The sequence below is a fragment of the Sarcophilus harrisii genome, chromosome 4 (assembly GCF_902635505.1).
Source record: "Sarcophilus harrisii chromosome 4, mSarHar1.11, whole genome shotgun sequence".
NCBI classification, from domain to species: domain Eukaryota; kingdom Metazoa; phylum Chordata; class Mammalia; order Dasyuromorphia; family Dasyuridae; genus Sarcophilus; species Sarcophilus harrisii.
Genome location: NC_045429.1, coordinates 39,064,325 through 39,085,108, shown reverse-complemented (window position 1 = coordinate 39,085,108; position 20,784 = coordinate 39,064,325). Strand labels below are relative to the sequence as shown.

Genomic DNA, 20,784 nt, shown 5'->3' with positions numbered 1-20,784 from the left:
TTACAAGAAAGTGATCCATTTTGAAAGGGACTTTCTTCACTCAGGAATTCATTATATTCGTTATTCAGAGTCCCAAACCCCAAATGTACTCCTTGCATTTATTTCATCATGTGTATATGCATCCCTTGCAGTTTTCAATCTTATTATCCTAATGTTCTCCAAGGTATCCATTCCCATTAAAGTCCTAAAATTCTGCAATTATAAAATGACTGTCAATTCTTTGTTGTTAATGGAAAACGACAAAGTTATAGGCAGAAACTAACTGATCACCACAGAGACAGGAAACATGATGTGACCCAATAATGGAATCTGTGAAAAATTTTGAACTTTACTGTACATTATTTCCATTAAACTATGTCATGTAACCTCAGATTGATCACCTTGAGCCTTTTGTTCATGTATTTAATTTCCTGTAACAAAGTGTCTAGCTGCAGAACTCAGAAGGAATTTTTCTCCCCCCTTAACTTCTCAATGAGGCAAGGAAAACAACTTATTTCTTTATCATGTTTCTGGTATCTAGAATCCCAAAGTGACTTAAACCAGGTAAAAAGTTAACACAAAACCTAAAAGTAATCAGACCCACTGAAAAGAGTAGCTTAGAGGGTAAGGAAAATTTTAATAAAAATAAAGACTATGGCCTACAGCACTGATTTTGACAGACTTGACATAAGCAACTAAGAGACAACACAGAGCCCAAATTGCTTCAGCCTCTTGAGTGGGTGTTTACAAAGCAACAGGCTACCATGTAATTGATGTGATAGTCCCTAACATATTCTAAACTTTGGAATTTCCTTCAAAACCAAACCTGGCAATCCTAAAAAGCCTTGTTATATTGGGAAGTAAGATAAGGTTGGATCTTTCAATATCTATCCTGGAGGACCAGGTCCTGGAATAACAATTCCAAGTTTGATAACATTCACACTAATGCATCTGATAAAAATAAGAGGATTGTGGGGGACCAGGGACCCCAGACCATATTTAGGACCCTAGACTAGAAACAGAGGGCCTCTAAGTTCTCACTCTTATTTTATAGACAAGGAAACTAAGGCCTAGAAAGGTTTTCTATTATAAGTGATAATTAATTTTTTCCTCTTTCTTTTTTTTTAAATAGAATCAAGTGAAATCAAGTGATTGATTGTTGAGTCATATCTGACTGAACAATTTTCATTCCAGGGGCAGCTTCTTGGATAGCATCCAGACCTTTTCACTTCTTCTTCCAACAGTTTGACCCAAGGAACCCCAAGAGTTTCTACCTGAAAATGCTGCCCATGGGACCCTGTGCTTCTTTTTTTCTGCTTCAAGTTATTGACAATGGGGCAGCTAGGTGGCGCAGTGAATAGAGCACTAGCCCTTGAAGTCAGGAGGACCTGAGTTCAAATTTGAACTCAGGCACTTAATACTTCATAGCTATGTGACCCTGGGCAAATCACTTAACCCCAATTGCTTCAGCAAAAATAAATAAATGAAGTCAAGTTATTGATGGTGACAATGTTCATTGCTTTTATTTATTCTGAGGAAAACTATGAAATTTAGCATTTTGTGTGCATTTAAGAAAGGAAATGACTTTCATTTAAAGCAATTTACCCAGGTTTTACTTAACCTCCTCTGTAAAAGGGAAGATGAAGTGACCTCTGAGAGCCAACTAGTTAAAACCTCTTATTTTATAGATGAGGAAACTGAGACCTAGAAATATGTATTTTTTCTCTTTTTTTAAGTGTGTATTTTTTTTCTCTTTCTTTTTTTCTTTTTTTAATTGAATAGAGTGAAAGCAAGTAATTGTTGTTCAGTCATAGTTGACTCTTCATCACCCCATTTGATTTGGGGTTTTCTTGGCAAAGATACTAGAGTGGTTTGACATTTTATTCTTCAGTTTCACGGATGTGGCCACTGAAGCAAACAAGCTCAAATGACTTGCTCAGGATCACACAGATATGAAGTGTCTGAAGTTGGATTTGAATTCAGGAAGAATTCTTTCCGACTCCAGCCATTCTATACACTACCTCACTACCCGAGTCAAGTGATTATAATGAACTAATCTAAAAAACAAACGTGTAAGGTAACAGGATCTGCTGGAAAGAACTCTTGACTTAGAAATTGGGGGACATAGATTCAAATCTTGCTCCTGATACTTATTAGAGATGTAACTATTGGTACATCATTTCATTTCTCTGGCTTTTATTTCTCACTTTGAAAATGGGAATAATAAGACTTTCGGGGGATTGCTGGAAGGAAAAAGTTAACCTTTAAGGGACCATGCATAAGGGTGCCTAATGTATATATCACTCATAGCAACTGAAATGAAATTCTCATAATGCCCTAAGAGTGTGCTATCTGAGAAATACCTCTGGTTCTGAAGTCAAGGGATCTAAGTTCAAATCCCAATTCTTACTCACTAAGTGACTTTAGGCAAGACAGTAAATCTCTGTTGGTCTCAGTTTCCTTGCATGGAAAGGTGGGGAGATTAGTCTACATGTCCTCTGAGGTCCCTTGTGGCTCAACAGCTCTAATCCTAATGAGTTTTCATGCCAAAATATTTAATGATCACAATCCAAGTAATCCTCTTCAACACCTGTGGCAGACCCAGAGATATAGGAGCTGCAAAGGTCTTTATACATCATCTCTAACCTTTTAATTTAGCCCATGAGGAAACTGAGGCTTAGAAAGAGGTCGTTTGCATAAGATTACATCACTAGGAAATGGCAGGAGTAAACCTCATACCCAGGTCATCTGAATCAATCTACTATTGATAGATTTTGGAAAAGACCTTAGAGGCCATTCAATCTGAATCCCTTAGTTTACAAATGAGGGAAGTGAGCCCCTATTTAGGATAATAGATTAAGATCTTAAAGGGACCTCAGAGGCCATCTATTTCAACCCCCTCTTAGTAACTAAGGTTCAGGAAATTGAAGTGACTAGGGATCATCAATTTATAGATGAAAAGCTAGAAGAATCAGAAATCAAAGGCCATCTAGGCTCATCATCCCATTTTGTAGATGAGGAAACAGGCCTACAAAGGTGTGTATGTGTTCTTTTTATTAAATGATAACTTTCTGGTTTTTTCTGTTTTTTTAATTGCTTTTTTTCACTTGAAATAATAACTGTAATTTTTCTTTATCCTGACAATACAAGGGACAGTTTTGCCTAGATCAGGAAGATTCATCTTCCTCAGTTCAAATCTGTTGTGTGGACAAGTCGCTTAACTCTATTTGCCTCAGTTCCTCTTCTATAAAATAAACTGGAGAAGGAAATGACAACCTCGTCCAGTATCTTTACCAAGAATACCCCCAATGGGGTCATGAACAGTTGGACATGATGGAAAAAATGATTGAACAACTGACAAAAGAAGTCAGAATCAGGAAAATGAGGTAATCCTTCCCCTTTTTTTAGTTAGATGCTTGAGCAAGAAAAGACTTCTAAATATAAATTTATTTTGAATCCTGTGCCTCCAGGTAAGTCCTAAATCATACTATAAATAAAACCTCCTCTTATTCTATTTCTCCCATACCAGAATCCTACATTTAAATAAATAACTATATTTCCTCTTGTACTGTTTTGCTGTAAACATATATTTAGACTACAAAGACCACAAAGTCATTTTAAGAAATAGAAATGGGTGTCAGCTAAGAAATAGATCCTGTCTTCGAAACAAAACGTTCTATCTTTTGTCATTGATACCCTTTAATTAACAGGAGACTGAGCCCAGTAGACTCTCCCCCATGGTATCCCATTGGTTTAGTAAGTTGAAGACTTCAGAGCAGTGACACACAGTGGAAAGAACATTAATCCTAGAAGCACAGGTTGTTGTTTTTCAGTCTTTTCAGTCATGCCCAATTCTTAGTAACCCCATTAGTAGTTTTCTTAACAAAGGTACTGGAGTGGTTTGCCATTCTTTTTTCCTGTTATTTTACAGTTGGGGAAACAGGGGCAAACAGAGTTAAGCATAGCTATGAAATGTCTGGGACTTGGCGCTCCATCCACTGTCCCACCTAGGTGCTCCTAAGTCACAGGACCTCTGGCACCTAGTAACCCCATGACCTTGGACAAGTTAAATAATAACAACAGTAATAACTAACATTTATATAGTACACACTGTGTGCCAGAGACAGTATTAAATGCTTTTTATGGCTGCAATTTGAGAGTTTAGACTAAATCCTTTCTAGTTCAAGATCTAATGTTCCCTTAAGACTTTTTAGCTGTACTGTTTCCCTTTCGCTAATTTTACAGACTTCCACATTTGGGAGATAATTGAAAAGCAGTCACAAAAAATATAATATGACTTTAAAAGGGGAGATATCAAAATCAGTTGCCCTCCAAGTGGTTTCTGAATTCCTAGGTTCAGGTTTGTGATGAAAGGAAGCTTGTTCTCCCCTCCACTCCCCAAGGACATCATGCAAAAGCACCAAGGTAAAGGAAAACTCCATAGTTTTCAGGAAGGAGCCTGGGGATTGATTCATTGAGTGGTTTGCCTTTAGCATCAACTGTTTCTCCTAAGCTTCTCTGGGATGCTTCCAGCTTCTAGCCCTTTGGGTATGACTTTCCATCTAACTTCCATTTCTTCAGGGAAACTGGCCTTCCCATGTTTAATTCTCAGGTTAAAGCTGGTGGGTGGGGAGGATTATTAATATTATATAACAATCGCTTAAGCTGTCTCTAGTGCTATTTATTGCTCATTCTTTCTTGTAACATGAAAATGAGTTTGAGAGTTTATGTTTTTTTTTTCCCCCTCTCCTTCAGCTGAAGCAGAATGGGTCTCTTCGTAAATTATGCAAATAAACCACTGTACTTCCCCAAACCTGGACTTCCTCCCCATAGAATTTCCCAATAAAGTTTCTCCCTATTTTGTAAACCATTGTAATTTTACTCTGATGTTCTCCTTTCAAATCATTTTGTCTCTCCTCCTCCTTGTCCCTCCCCCCAATCATCTGGACCCAATTTACAAACCCCAAACTGCCCAGGAATTTATGCAAGGCCTTTTCTCTGAGAGTCTGGAAGGGGAGTGAATACCAGACAAGAAGAGACCAGGAGCAGAAGGAATGGCTTTAATCCGTGAAGTTGATCACATCTAAGAAAGCAATATTAAGCAGCAAGTAGCTTCAGGGTGTCCAAGGAGGTAAGGGGTAGTGAAGGGGAAGAAAAGAAGGGGAGAAGATGAGAGGAAGCCAGGGGGGAGGAGAGAAGGAGAGGAGGAGAAATGGGAAGAAGAAAAGGAAAAAGGAAATGAGAAGAAAGAAGAGGGGAAAGAGGAGGAGGAGTCTAGGCTGCTTAAATAACTGCAATATAATTCAAAGGTGGTGGAATAGACAAGAGTATTGAGTCTGGAATCAGAAAACTTATCTTCATGAATTCAAATCCAGCCTCAAACATTTCCTACCTCAGTGACACTGTCATTTAATCCTTTTTGCCTCAGTTTCCTCATCTGTAAAATTAACTGAAGAAATTCTTTATTTTGCCAAGTCCAGTATCTTTGCCAAGAAATGAGGTTATTAAGAGCTAGACATGACTGAAAAAAATGGCCAAACAACAAAATTCAAAGATACTAGGGAAATGAAAAGGTCAAACAAACTTCCCTTTATACCCAGAAAAACTCCTCTAGGTCTGGCCTAATTTCAGGGCAAACATGAAAGGGGAGGGTCCTTGGCCATTTTCTTGAGCTCTTCTGCAGCTTCCATAAGATGCTCAAGTACAGATGGAATAGCCAAAGAGCTGGAAAGGCATCCATTCTATCATCAGAAGGGTCAGGCACATATAAGCTAACCAGAGTCTTAAGAAAATGGAGTACAGGATTCATATGCATATTTGGCCTTGCCCCCATTCTATATTTCACAGGCTACTAAACTTGAGTATTACTTCAAGTCAATATGCTTATTTGTGATCTGTAAAATTGGGATAATAGTCATCTTGCAGGATTCTAGTGAGAATCAAATGACACACACACACACACACACACACACACACACACACACACACACACACACACACACACATATATATATATATATATATATATATATATATATATACAAACTTTAAATTATAAGTCATCAATCTAGACCTAGAAAGGGCATCAGAAATCATCTAGTATGACCCCTGATTTTAAAGAGGAGGAAACTGAGTCCCAGAAAAGTTAATGGAAGTGTTCAATTCAATAATATCTCTTTATTGCACATGTTTAATCCATATTAAATTGCCTGCTATCTTGGGGGAGGGAGAGATAAGGGAGGGACAGAGAAAAATCTGGAATACAAAGTCTTACAAAAGTCAATGTTGAAATCTATCTTTATGTGACTTTGGAAAAATAAGATATTATTGAAGGGGGGGGAAAGATGCTGTTACCTAAGGAAAAAAAATAACTGTATTAAGTTGTTACTAGATAGCAGGTACTATAGAGGAAGAGACAGAAAAGAACATTTATTATGTGACAGGCTCTGTGTCAAAAAAGCTTTACAAATATTACCTCATTTGATACTCACAAGAATCTTAGGAATTATTATTATGCTCATTTTATGGTTGAGGAAACTTAGGCAGACAGAAGTTAAGTAGCTTGCCCAGTAAATGACTGAACTCTGGTGTAGACCTAAAAATCTATCCATTAAACCACCTAGCTGGTGGTTTAAGCCAAGATAGATGCTAGAGTTCTAGAAACATAACTAGAAACTCCGAATCTCAAGGTTTTGCAAAGCTGAACGTTGAAAACTATCTTTGCATGTATTTTTAAAAATAAACAGCTATTATATAAAACAACAACAACAACAACAACAACAACAACAACAACAACAAAACTCTGTCTTCAAGAAATTCTCCACAGGGCAATACCTGGAAAGGCTATCTTTGATATAGACTATGTCCTGATCACTTCTAGCTGGAAGTTGTCAAATCAAACTACACACTAATAGGCAGCCCATATCTTAAACAACCATTTTTCGAGGAAACTAATTCCTGAAAATAGTTGTTCTTCCACCCCTAAATCCCATGACCCCATAAATCATTCATTTCCAGATCCATTTTTCTTTTTTCACTTTTTCTCCATCAAAGACTTTACTGAATTAGGCTGTGGGAGGGAGAAAAAAAAATCTTTCTCTCCCAAAGGTTTTGTAATTAGGAACAAATTTTGAGAATAAATATAAGAAATATAATATTATAAAATATAAGAAATCTAAGAAAGGGAAGGTTATAGATCCCCACCACCACCCTCCACTCCAGTCTAGGTCTCCTACCATTTTATTCCACACCAGGAGTGAAGAACAAGTTTGCACAAATCTATGCTGCTCTGATGATAGAGAGACATTTCTAAATTTACTCATAACCTTCAACCTCGGTTCTGACAGCTTCATAACCCCCGGAGAGTCAGCTAGACTAGCATCGACTAGTCTGCCCCGATCCCTTCCGGTTAACCTAATACAGGGGCTATGTCTTTGTTGCAACGGCCCATCACAGTATTCAGGATCCCCTCTCTACTCCCAAGCTAGAGACAAACTGATTTGCAACATTCAGAATATAGAAGAAATCCCTTTCAGAGACTGAGAAGTATCCGGTCTACCCACTCTCCTTTGCGTCCAAGGGCTCTGAAGTATGGGGCGAGAGGCAGCAAACACACGGATTTAAAAAAAAAAAAAAGCCAAACCGAGGGAGGCACACTAATTCAGCTCCATCAGGCCCCTTCAATTTTCACCGGGCACTGAGCTCCGCCCTCCTTCCTCCCTTCCCCCCTACCCCGCCCCGCTTCTCCCGCTCGCAAGTCCCAAATGACAGTGTAAGCGCAAGAACTGAGCAAGTTGGTGCCGTTTGCCTGTAAGTGACGGAAGGTGAGTCCCCTTTGCCCCAGTCTGTAAAAGCAGATGCCAGATTACACCTTAAGTTCCAAAGCAGCGTGATTCAGACTTTCTCAGGGTCATCGACCCCTTCCTCCTCAGCCCCTTTCTACAAAGGATTTGGAAACCCGGGCCCCCAAACTGGCCGTTCCGTTATTCCGAAGACTGAGACAGAAGCACAAAGCAGTGGGCAGACGCACGGAGGAGAAAGGGGTAGGGAGGGAGTAGGGAGATAAGAAAGAGGGAAGATAGGGATGAACGAGAAGAAGGGAGAGAAAGGGGGAGGGGAGACACAGAGAGAGAGAGAGAGAGAGAGAGAGAGAGAGAGAGAGAGAGAGAGAGAGAGAGAGAGAGAGAGAGAAGTGAAAAGGGAGACAGAAAAAGATGAAAATTTTCGGAGGAAGAGTATAAAAAAGAAAGAGAAGACAGGAGAAAGGAAAATAGAAGGGAGAGAAGGGACTTAGAGGAAAGAGGAGAGGAATAAGAGAAGGGAGAGAGCGCAAGAAGAAAGAGGGGAGATTTTTGGGGGGAGGGCAAGAAGGGGGAAGTAGGCAAGCCCAGGGGAGCCTGGTGCATCTCTCTGAAGGGGACCAGAATCAGTTCCCTTTTCCTCCCGCTCAAATGATGATTTTAACATAAATGTCTGAGATAGCCTCTGGCTGGGCATTCGTTTTCAAACATGCTATTTTACAAATTAAAAAGACAAGGTGAACGCCACAGCTGCCCTCCGGCTCCCACGCCAAGAAGTGACCGGGAACCGGAGCGCAGACCGCCTCCAGGCGCACAGCAAGAGCTCAGCCGCGCGGCTGGGTGCCTGCTGGTTTGCCCTCCTGCCCTCCTGCCCCACGCCTCCCGGGGCGGGCGTAGCTACTTACGTGATCGTGATCACCGTGGGGAAGACCTTTCCACGCCTTGTCCTGTGGGCTCCTAAATGCATTTGTATGCATCTGTCCAAGCAGCGAAGTGCTAACCGAAAACAGAAGCCAACTCCACGGTGCTGGAGATGCAGGTACTGTCCATGAAAGGAGGGGGCAGGGGGAGGGGGGAAAGAATCACAAGAAAAAAATAAGGATGCTTCAAACAAACCCAAACAAATTTTATAACAGCTCGCCAAGGGAAAAACGAAACACCCCTATCGGAGCAAAATAGGGAGCAGGGAAGGCTTCAAGCTGGTTGACAGCCCCGGGGAAATGGGTGTCCCCAGGGCCGGTGGCTAAGAGAGCAGAGGGCAAGCTCAGTGTCCGGGGCAGAAGGAAAGCAGCCGGCAGCATCAATAGCGAGCGCCGCATGCCACCAAGCAAGCCCTGGAGTTCACTTGCGGTTCAAAGGCGACTCCGCGACTCCAGAGGAGCCTCTGGGCTGAGGAGGAGGGAAGAGGGGAGGGAAGGAGATTGGGGGTGGGGGAAGTCCTTGGATCCCTTGGGGGAAGGAACCAGCGCACATACATACACACACATACGCCACAACGGCAATCAAGTCGGTGGAAGGGGGCTGGTGGCAACTGCGACGAGGAGGCTTTCAGCGCCGAGTGCCGCCCCGGCCGGCTGCTTCTCTTTGGGGAGGAGAGCGGCCAACTCCGCGGAGCAAATCCGGCCGGTGTTAAATTTCACCGCTTGCGGACTGGCAATGACATCACCAAACACAGAGCACACCTCCCCCTCACCCCCCTTCCCTTCCACCCGTCAACCTTCTCCACCCCCACCACTCTCCTACCCCGCAGCAGAGCAAAGCGCAGCCCCCGAGCCGGCGCGGACGGACGCCGCTTGGGGGGCTGCCCTGTCTGCGCCTGCCCCGGCGGGCTGGAGCTGCGCCGCTCTCGCCAAAGCCTGTGCCGTCTTACCCCCGCTAGGCTGCACTGTCAGGGGAGTGAGCTGCTCTGGAACAATCTGCTTCCTTCCTTTTCCTTCCTTCCTCCTGAGTATCAGGCATTTAGAGCCGTTAGGGGACTCCCTCTCTTTGAACAAACTAGGAAATCGAGGCCGAGAGAAGCTATTTGCCTAAGACTATCCACACCCAATCCAGCGTAATAAGCATTTATTAAGCACCTACTACATGCAATGCTCTGGACCAAGAGCTGGGAATTCAATGGCAAAAGGGGAAACAATTCTGCCTTCAAAGCACATTTATGATGGGGCGGGTAACCAGCGATACAACATTGATACATACACAATCACACCAGGAGGGAGAATACGTACAGGCAAGGGAATTCAACTCGCTTTAACAAACATTTAGGAAATGCTTACCATGTGGTATTGAGGATAAGGAGCTTTCCTGGAAGCCAGGAAGTTCTGGATTCAAGATCCCCATCTAACATCTAATAGTTGTGTGATTCTCGCCAAGTCACTTAATCTATGTTCTAAGTGTCAGAGAAAGTATGAATCTGCATTGTTAAAAGAAGTAGATTTCCATTGAAATCATGGGTCTGATCCCTATCTCTATAAGACAAATTTGCTTTAAAAACCTGGGGGAAAGAAAGAAAAACAAAACAAAACAAACAAACAAACAAACAAAAAACCTAACTAGTTTGAATAAAATCATCAGAATCCTTTTTAAATCAAATACTTAAAAAAAAGCAAACAGCATTTTCCTAATGCCTCTTCAACCACCGACTACCACACATTTTTTCATTGTTCCTCCTTAAATTTGTGAACACTAATGGCCCCTCATTTCAATTCAATATAATTAAACATTTTTCAACAATTTCTCCATTTTTCCTTGCACATGCACTTATGATCACAATAGGTCACAAGACTGGAGATTTCTCTTTGCTGGGAAGATGGGAAGCATTGTATTCTATTTCTTTGCCCACTTTCCATTTTCTTTTTACTTCTTTTTAATTCTAAAATAGCCCTCATTCAGTTTATGTTTTCCATTCCTTTCCTTGTCAACAATCTTTTAGTGGCAAGAACATTGAATTTTGGGTCAGTCAATTTGGTGAAAGGTTTTGAATCTAATTACTTGGTTTCAAATTCTTGCTCTGCTGTTTACTTGCTGTGTGACTTTTACTGAGTTATTTCATCTCTCTAGGTTTCCTCATCTACAAAAGGAAAAGGTTGGTACTGGATGGAAGCGCCTATGTGGGAAACAACAGGATTTGCTTCTAGGAGAAGTCATCTTGTGTTTCGTACCCTGTGTTTGGAAGCACACTTTCCACTGGCTGCACAGCCAGAGCTAGCTGCATCTTTAAAATTGCCAGACTGGGAAAGTCTCTTTCAATTTTTGCCAGCGTCCAGGATATAAAACTTTTGTTCACATGATGTTTAGGCACTCACACCGAATTGGGTTTGGAAAAGGAATTACCCTTTGTCTTTCCTCTTAGGCCCTATGGAATCTAGAATCAGGTTGGAAGTTTTGGTCTATTTCATATGTCCTTTTCACTTCTGGAGCTCAAGCTATGGAGACTTTGGAGTTAGGATTTCTGGACAGATGTTACTGTCACTCCAACTGGGAAGCCCGGGTTCTGGGAACTCAAATCTAGAGGGGCTTTGGAACTTGGTGGGACCATACTATGTAGGAGTTGAATTGAGCTATGAGCTTTGTCCCTCTCCCTAGAGCCTGAGATGAGGCAAGGAAAAGTCTGTGCTCCCTAAGTGTTGGGAGGGAATATTTGTTCTTGATATATCTTTAAAGTAAACATTCCTTTGAAAAAAGCTAATCTTACTGTTGAGTGGTTAAATGGAACTGTGATGTAGGGGACCCCTAAAATTGGGGACCAGTAGCACTGGGCATTTAAGACAGTGACAGAGAGAGCAAACACCCTCAAACCCTTTAAGTATACTTGAGAACAATGAGGAAGGGATCAAATATAAAAGGCTTGGACTACATGAGGGTGTCAGAGTAGTTGCTATTATACACATATTAATTAAGTTTCTACTATGTACAAAATACTAAAGATACAAAGATGAAGAATAACAAAATCTGATTGTTTAAAAAGCTTACAACACATAAGAAAGGCATATAAATGAAAGAATGAAACAACATTGTATGTGAATATTATGTTTTGAAAACAGTAATTAATTTAAGAGTAATAAATATCCATACCACACCTTTATCTAGTAACATTATTATTAGTTCAGGACTTGAAAAATCAGTCACAGAGGAACTGAAAAACAACAAGATTTTTTTTTTTTTTTTGATTCTCGGATCCACCAGAAGCTTGAGCAATTTGACTCAAAGGATGCAATTCAACCTAGAACACATTTATTAAACATCTTTTGTGTAATGTCTGCTATATTAAACCAGAGAAAGAGACAAAGTTTGGGTGAAATACAGGATCCTCCCCCACCTTTGTAGCACTTGTAATATTTTTTTTTTGTTTAAGAGAGAAAATTATATTTCAATTTGCTCTCAGAATTCATCAGTTCTCTCTCTCCAGAGGTAGATAGCATTTTTCATTATTAGTCCTTTAAAATCATTTTAGATTATTATTCATAGTAGCTAAGTCTTTCACACTTGGTTTTATCATTAAAATATTATTTATTACTGGATACAATGATCTACTGGTTTTGCTCAATTCACTTTCTTCCAGTCCATATAGGTCTTCTCAAATTTTTTTCTGAAACCATTTCCCTAATTATTTCTTTTAGCACAACATTATGTCATAATCAAATATCACAACTTCTTTAATCATTTCCCTAGTTAATGGCCATCCTTTCAATTTCCAGTTCATTGCTACCAGGAAAAGAATTCCTATAAATGCTTTTGTACATACAGTTATTTTGATCTTTATCTTAAAGTTGTTCTCTACTAACCTGGGGGTAAGAAATCACTGTCCTAAGTTTCAGACTTTTTCATGCTACTATTTTCAGAGCTAATACTGGGATTCTGCAGGGTTTTGGTGCTTCCAAGGTAGTGTTATCTTAAGGAGAAGTATCATTAGTGTTCTCCTGATCTGTACAATGTTCTTTTCCAGATAGAGCCTTTATTCCCTGTGGACACAAACACTAGAACTCCTCTTGGTTCTGGCAGTGTGTCCAGGTCCAGCAAGCATAGTCCTTCTTTCTGTTTTGGAACTGCAACCAGGACCCCCGCTCCCTTGTAACCTACCATAAGCATTCTGGAACTATTTTCAGAACCGAACATGAGCAGTATGCAAAAGCAGCCAAAAAGCATCAAATCCTGAACCCTGTAGTAGCAAAGGGACCCTGTAGTCTTTTTCTGATGGATGAGTGTCTGCCCACCTTATCATTTTGGGACTGAGTTCCCTAAACTGTTGCTGCTGCTGTCGCAGCTGCCTCCAATGTTTTCTGCTAGTATTGCCCCAACATCTCTTCCATGCTTCCTTCCTGCCCACCTAGTGCAACCAACATTTCTCCATTGACTTCCTAATTTGTGTTGGGCTGGGAAAAGGTCTCATCCTGACATTTTGTTGGCTCTCCAGCTCCAAAATTCAATTGGAGAAATTATTTTAAAGTTGCTTAGAAGAGAACTTAGAAGAGTTGAGTTGGGTTGCTGCCACATCTTGGTTCTGCTTTTAAAGTAGCTTGGGAAAATCACTTCACTTCCATTTAACCTTTTTTGGGGGGAAGCTCTCCAATAAAGGGAAACTCTCTCTGTGAGAGCCCATCTACTTTTTAATAGCTCAACTGTCACCCTAATCCCTGACCTCAAGTAGTTTACATTTTAGTGGGCAGGGATAAGTAAGCCATTTACCAACATCGATTATTCCAGGAATAATCCTTTTGCTGTACACTTAGAACATTTGAAAAGGAAAATGCACTTTCATCTGGGGAAATCAGACAGATTTCATAAAGGAAGTGCCACCTGAAAGGGAAAGATTTCAACTAGAAGAGATGCCAAACACACTGAGAATAGCTTGAAAGTGTGAAAGCACAGAAATGAACCAGGGCTATTTTTCAGGGTCAGCATTGAGGGATGGTTAGAAAAGCAGTTTAGCTAGTTGAGGAGATCCTGAAGGAGATTATGGAGAAGAGAAGATGTAGCGATAGCCTAGACCCTGATGACAGAAAGAACAGGGTAAAGAATTTGTATTTTAAGTTTGGGGAAATGGGGAATTTGATTTAAGAATCCAATTTGTTTTGCTTGTTCCTAGTGGGCAGAACTACAGTAGGAGTAAATTGCAGCAGCAGGCTTAATTTAATTTAAGAGAAAAACTTCTTAATACTTAGAACTGCCTAAAAAATAAGATGTGCTACCTGTCACAGTATGGGGAGATCCATACTATCAGGAACTTTTAAAGCAAAGCTTCAGTGACTATTTTTTGAAGAAGTAGAAGTGATGTTTTGGGGAGGTTCAGGTAAGGAATAGATGGCCCCTGGAATCCTGAGGTACTGTGATTCAGTGAGGAGAAACTGAAAATTTTAAATAGAGGAGTGACATGTGAGAAAGATCATTTTGGCCACAGATTAAACTTTAGATTGGAAATGGAAGACCTTGTAAGCAAAAACGGAATTTAGGACTTTCTGATGAGGTTCCAAATTAAGATGGTGATTACATGAATGGAGAAGAGAGTATGAATGTGAAAGATGTTATAAAGGTATGTATAATTGATAGGAAATTAAAAACAAAACAAAAACCTAAAGGTACTACATTGATCAATATCGACTTATTTGAGATTTCTGGGTAAAAAGATCAATTCAGTAATGAAAAAAATCCAGGACAGAGCTGCACTTATAATCATCAAATCCAAAAAATGTTCTATCCAATGAATAATACGATATTTTTTACACAAGTGGTAAGTATTATGAGAAAAATGATCAAGCCAATGATAGAGATCCTCAGAGACCCTCCTCCAAATTTCTTATGTTACATGGAAAGAAGCCAAGGCCCAGGGAGGTGAAGTCCAAGGTCACACAGGTGAGAATCAGTAAGTTTTGAGTCCAGATATTTGATCTTTATGATTCCCTTTATAAATTTTTTTTACTCTGGGTAAATGCCTAATTCATCATATGTATTATAGGCTATTTCTCAGGAATAATCATACACAGCTTTATAGGCTTCTTAACGGTAATATAAATAAAACACGATAATAAATAAAAGTTTAAACTAAGTATTTATTTAAAAAGCATTTCGGAGGGGCAGCTAGTTGGTGTAGTGGATAGAGTACCAGCCCTGAAATCAGGAAGACCTGAGTTCAAATCTAACCTCAGCACTTAATACTTCCTGGCATTGTGACCCTGGGCAAGTCACTTAACCCCAATTGCCTCAGCAAGAAAAAGAAAGGAAACAAAAGCATTTTAGGAGAGGTGTCACCACAAAGTTCTCTTTTGATGCTTATTCCTGGCATGGAGATGGCATATGAAGCTCTTGGAGATTATTTCAGAAAGAAATAAACTTTGGGGAAGATCTACCATTCTGGAAAGGCTACAATCCGTGACTCACCAAGTCTACTTGCTGTAGACTAGGCTTTCTTAGCACCAGAGGCTCATCATCAGTGAGCTGGCTAGTTGTTAATGAATTCCTCAGCCATGGAAACTCATGAAACAGAGACAAATAATACTGTGGGAGTCATTCCTGTATCAGCTTCCTATGTGAAATAAAATCCCTAAATTCCTAGAATCAAGATTAAAATTATTACAAAACTAGAGAAAGGAATAAAAATGAGGAAAAAATATGGTATGCAACTGAAATGACTCAACTCTAACATAAATTATTGATAAGAAAAAGTGGGAGATAAATGAAAGGACATAGGAACTCATTATAATAATCTCATACAGAAGTTTAAACAATATGTCAATTGCCTTGAAAAGGAGATTTTTAAAATAAGTTTTAAAAAAGAGTGTCTTGGTCAGGCAGATCTTGGCTCACGTGCCAAGTAGAAAGAGACAGAAGCCAAAGGCAACCCTGGTTTAAATTACAAAGTCATTTGCAACATCTTACAGAAAAAGAGGATGGAAGATTAGATCAGTACCACCTCATAAAAAAGAGTGAAGTGAAGAGTAAAATTCAGTTTAAAGGAAATTTGGCAAAAGACCCAGTTAAAGAAAAGAGGACAACAAACAAAAGAAAAATGAAAAAGATCTGCAAAGATCTTTTTGTACCAGATTATTTTCTCCACCAAGAACAGTAGACCTATTATACTTGTTCCCTAACATCATAGCACCAGATGTGGTTGTAGAGAAGGTAGCAATGATGCTAATCAGTTAAAGAACATTTATTAAGTAAGTATTGGGAATACAAAGAAAGCAAAGAAACAGTTCTTACCCTCAGGGAGCTGGAAAGAAAAAAGCAAAGAAAAGAAAAGAAAGAAAAAAAGAAAAACACATAGAGATAGGTAGAGATATAAACATGTATACATAAAGATATGTATGTATATATAAACACATACAAATGCACACACCTAAATACTTGTGTATGTATATATGATGCTTATATCATATATATGTATATACTTATATATACACACCTATGTGTATGTGTGTATAGATATATAGATATATAGAGGTACATATACAATATATATGCATCATAGATGATAGCTCTAACAGCCAATAAAGGCTTCCTGTAGAAAGTAGCATTTGAGATGAGTGCTAAGGAAAGCTAAGGATTTTAAAAGACCATGGCAAGGAGGGAGAATATTTATACACATATGTGAAGACCGAGTTAGCACCTTGGATACCTTAGAATTAGCTGGAATCAGGATAAGCAAAAGTCCTTGGTCTTTATTCTTGGTCTTTAGGGATAGAAGTGAACAGGGTGGACGCAGGACCTTCCTTTTCTTCCTCTATTGACAAAGTGACAAAGTGATTCTGGCTTGTCTTACTCCACCCCCTAATCCTTCCCACAATTCTCTGTATACACCAAAAGAATGAACCAGCACAGAATAGTGGGAAGGGCCATTTTCCAAGCATATGCTAATAGAGTATTGATCAATAGGTAGTTAGCCTTAAGTGCTTGGTTGTCTGACCTCAGTGCATAAATTCAGAGTTTCAGCCCTTTACACACATACATATAACTACACACACACACACACACACACACATACACACATGTAATTATATATATATATATATATATATATATATATATATACATACATATTAAAGAGCTGGCAAATCTCTAATAAGAGACTTCCCTGTCATCAATGAAGTGAAGCACTGATGTGGTCTGGACCACTGAAGCGAAGGTATTTTCTTTTTACTTAATAAGGAATGAGGAATCAGAAAGGGGGAGTCAAGAAGATTAATGTGGTCTTGGGCTAGGACTTATTGCTGGCCAGTGAGAACCAGAGTGACTTAGGTTTAAGGCTTTATTAAGTAGCTCCATTTGAATCCCATTAAGTTTTATCAAAGTCTTTCCAGTGCTGTATTTCAAGAAATCATAAGTGACTCTACATGGAGCAAAAGAGTTAATTATCTCTTTTTTTTTAATGGCAAGATAAATGAATAAGGAAGAGAAAAAGAGAAATCTAACTCATAAATCTCAAGATATCTTGAGAGGTTTCAGCAATCAAAATTTATATTTTGGGGGGCAGAGCACCCATAGGTAAGATTATGATTCCTTATATAGACAGAAAGAGAGAAGAGAGAGGGAGGAAGGAAGAGGAAGAAAAAGGAAAAGGAAGGGAGGAAGGGAGGAAGGGAGGAAGGAAGGAGCAGCAATGCCCAATGAGAACTGACCAATTGGGTTCCTAGTGGGGCAGCTATTGCTACTCACAAATTATTCATTGTCCTTAATTCTTTTTTTTTTTCTAAGGCAATTGGGGTTAAGTGATTTGACCAGAGTTAGCCAGCTAGGAATGTTAAGTATCTGAGACCAGATTTGAACTCAGGTCCTCCTAACTTCAGGACTTATAGTGTGCTTTCTAAAGCCACCAAATTGGGGTGCCAAAATGTACTCTGCTTTCTAGAGCCCCCCACTGGGATGCCAAAATATACCATCTGGATTAGCTCTCTGGAGGATCTCGGGTCCAGCCCAAGTCCTTGGTCTTAGTGAAGGAGTGATGAAGCAGGAACCCATGAGGATGGTCAAAGATGGAGTCCATTTATTTCAAGTCCTCTCAGCCCTTAAATACCTTAGTACAATTACATCACCACAGCACACTGAGCAAGTGCCAACTATAAGCACTCTGCTATTGATATGTGAATGCCTTTCTTTACTATAAGTATCTCTTGGTTCAAGTAGAACACAGGTGGTCCCGCCCTCCTCCCCCCCTCCCACTTCTCAGGAAGGGTGAGACACTCCAAAGGGAGATGAGAGCCAAACCAGACATTGTCAGCAGGTTCCCTCTAGACTAAAGGGTTTTATACCTCACTGAGAGTTCCCTCACTGTCTGTGGCTCTCTACAAGGGCTGGTGCTCTCTCCACTGCACCACCTAGCTGCCCCATTGGCCTTCATTCTTGAAGAGGATCACTGATATCAGAAAAACAATGACTTGATTTGCAAGTGAACTGCATTTAAATGAGCTGTGCCAAGCCAAAGTATGAAAGAGTTTAGCACAGTAGCTAATGTATAGTAGGTACTATGTAAATATTTATTGCCTTCCCTATATACCCTATTATTTCTATCACATGACTTACTAAAGGAATGTAGAAAATAAGACCCTAGTGTTCTTATTGTTTGTTGATTATACAAAAGTAATTATTAGGGTAGAATAAAGCAACATTTTATATGCTTTTTACAAGATATCTCATATCTATATATCAAAATTACCCAAACTTCCTTGAAAAACACAACAGCAGAGATTACTTTATTCAACAGCCCTCTGATCATAAACATTAGGAAAGGAAGAAAATGGGAAATGGAGATGTGTACTTGACAAAATTGTTTTCCATTGTGATGGAGGAGATCCAGCCCAGAAGTACAAGTTGAAGACTTTCCTGTGGATAGTGAGGTATTTCAAATACTCCTACTGGCAAGATGATAATCTATTAATTATATCAAGCCCCAGAATATTGCAGAGCTGCAAGAGATTTATTACCACTCAAAAGGCTTTGGTCTATTTACATGAGCAAAACCAAGTAGATGAAGGCTGTCTATTACTTAGATTGCAATGATGTACACTTGGGTGGACAACCTATAATGCAGGTCCATTGATGAATACATAAATACATATGTGGATTTATGTATGTGTGTATATATATATTATCTCATATAAGTATATACTTATACATTATATAAATGTATACAGTTGATTCTCATCATTTGTGGTAATTATGTTCTATAAAATTGCTGTGAACACTGAATTAGCAAACACTGAACCATTGATCCTTAGGGTTGGATTGTTTTTTTTACCATTTGATCAAGATATAACTTTGCTTTAGATATATTTCTCTTTAAAAATACATTTAATATCTATTTCATATAAAAAGTAATATGTGAATTTCCTCTTCCTTTTTCTGGATGTATCATATTGTTGATTCATTAATATTGAACTCAAATTAAGCTTGCCAATGCATATATTTCCTCTGTAAGGTATATCACAGCCTTCTTTTGTTTAGAAACAGTAAACAGTACTTCAGTACTATGCTTAGTGAAATCACCAACAAAAAGCCTAACAATGAAAAAAAAGGATACATAAGAAAGACATTTTTGACAGCATGAGAGCTAAAACAAGAAGGCAAAGAGTTGCCTTATTTGACCTCAGTTGGGAATGTGCACACCAGACAATTCAAATTTTTTGGGTCTCTGAACATCTCCATGAGCAACTACAAAAAAAGTATCATGAATTTTTATTTTTGGAATTACAAATGAATTTTAGTGAGTAAATGAATATGCAACTATGGAATCTGCCTCTATCATGAGGATCAACTGTATATGGCAGATGACATGACAATTAGATGGTGCCAGATTACTATGATGTACACTTAGGTGAGTAATTTATAATGTTTGTCCAATACTATAAATGTGTGTGTGTGTGTGTGTGTGTGTGTGTGAAGATGTGTATGCATTAGATAGTACAGTGTATAGAATTCTGGAGCTGAAGTCAGGAAAACTTATTTTTCTGAATTCAAATCTAACCTCAGACACTTACTAGTTGGATAACTAGGCAAATTGCTTAACCCTGTTGGCCTCATTTTCCTCATCTGTAAAATGTGATGAACAAAGAAATGGCAAACCACTCCAGTATCTTTGGCAAGAAAAACCCAAATGGGTCATGAAACATTGAACATGACTGAAAATTATTAAACATATAAGATCAGACTAAAATGGCTTCATGAAATTACAAAGCTCCGTTAAATCACTAAAGACTTTTTTCTACAAACAAGATTTTTTAACACTAATTTAACACTTTTTAACATTAATACTCTACCTATGTTGTTATTTGACTGTGAGGAAGGGAACACAAGTCTCAGCAATAAAATACGAGTATTACATAGAGAGCAATGGTGAGGCACACATTTTGTGTGAATAGGCTAAACTATACAACAAATGAAAAACTTTGAAGAACTAGGTAACTTGTCATCAGAAAAATGGAGGATTACAAAAGACAGGTTGGTTCCATGGAAAGAGAAATGGATAATAAATGGAGAAGCCAAGTGTTCCACAAGTATCTATCTACCTACCTACTTGCCTATCTATCTATCTATCATTATTTGCTTTCTTCATTTATTCTTTCTTTCTCTTGTTTTCCTTCCTCCCTCCCTTCCTTCTTTTTTCCATTCCATCCTCCCTCCCTCTCTCTTTTTTTGTATTCTTTCTTTCTTTCTCTCTCTCCCTCCCTCCCCTATCTCTTTCTTTCTTCCTTTCTTTTTCCTTCATCCTTCCTTCCCTCTCTCTTCTTCGCTTCCTCCCTCTTTCTTTTCTCCCTTCCCCCTCTGTCTTTCTCTTTGTTCCAAGGGAAAGCAAGTTTGTCAGCATATTGAGTGGACCCCCGTGGCAAATTTTTAAGAGAATGAGGGCAAATGTCTCACAAGAAAGGCAGGTCTAAATGGATTGCATTGTATTTGCATTAATGGAAAGACTCACAAAGCAATGAAATCACAGATCTTCTTGACAATTTGAATATACTATTAATTTAAGAGGAATATTTTGTGAGTTCACAAAAGTTTTATTCTGATGTCACCTTGTTATAGA

At 39.1% G+C, this 20,784-nt stretch overlaps 1 protein-coding gene across 2 annotated transcripts in view; it reads right to left on the bottom strand.

Moving 5' to 3' along the window:
- The window catches only part of COL24A1 (collagen type XXIV alpha 1 chain), a 357,598-nt gene extending 348,189 nt beyond the window's left edge, over positions 1-9,409 (bottom strand). The window contains exons 1-2 of one of the 2 annotated variants that reach the window (XM_031969393.1): positions 9,258-9,409; positions 8,684-8,820 (exon numbers count right to left, since the gene is read on the bottom strand). In XM_031969393.1, coding sequence (XP_031825253.1) covers positions 8,684-8,745 — 62 coding nt within the window. In that variant the 5' untranslated portion in view covers positions 8,746-8,820; positions 9,258-9,409. Of the gene's footprint in view, positions 1-8,683; positions 9,198-9,257 lie in introns of those variants that run through there. The other variant, XM_031969394.1, reaches the window with a different exon arrangement.
- Positions 9,410-20,784: the final 11,375 nt, after the last annotated feature.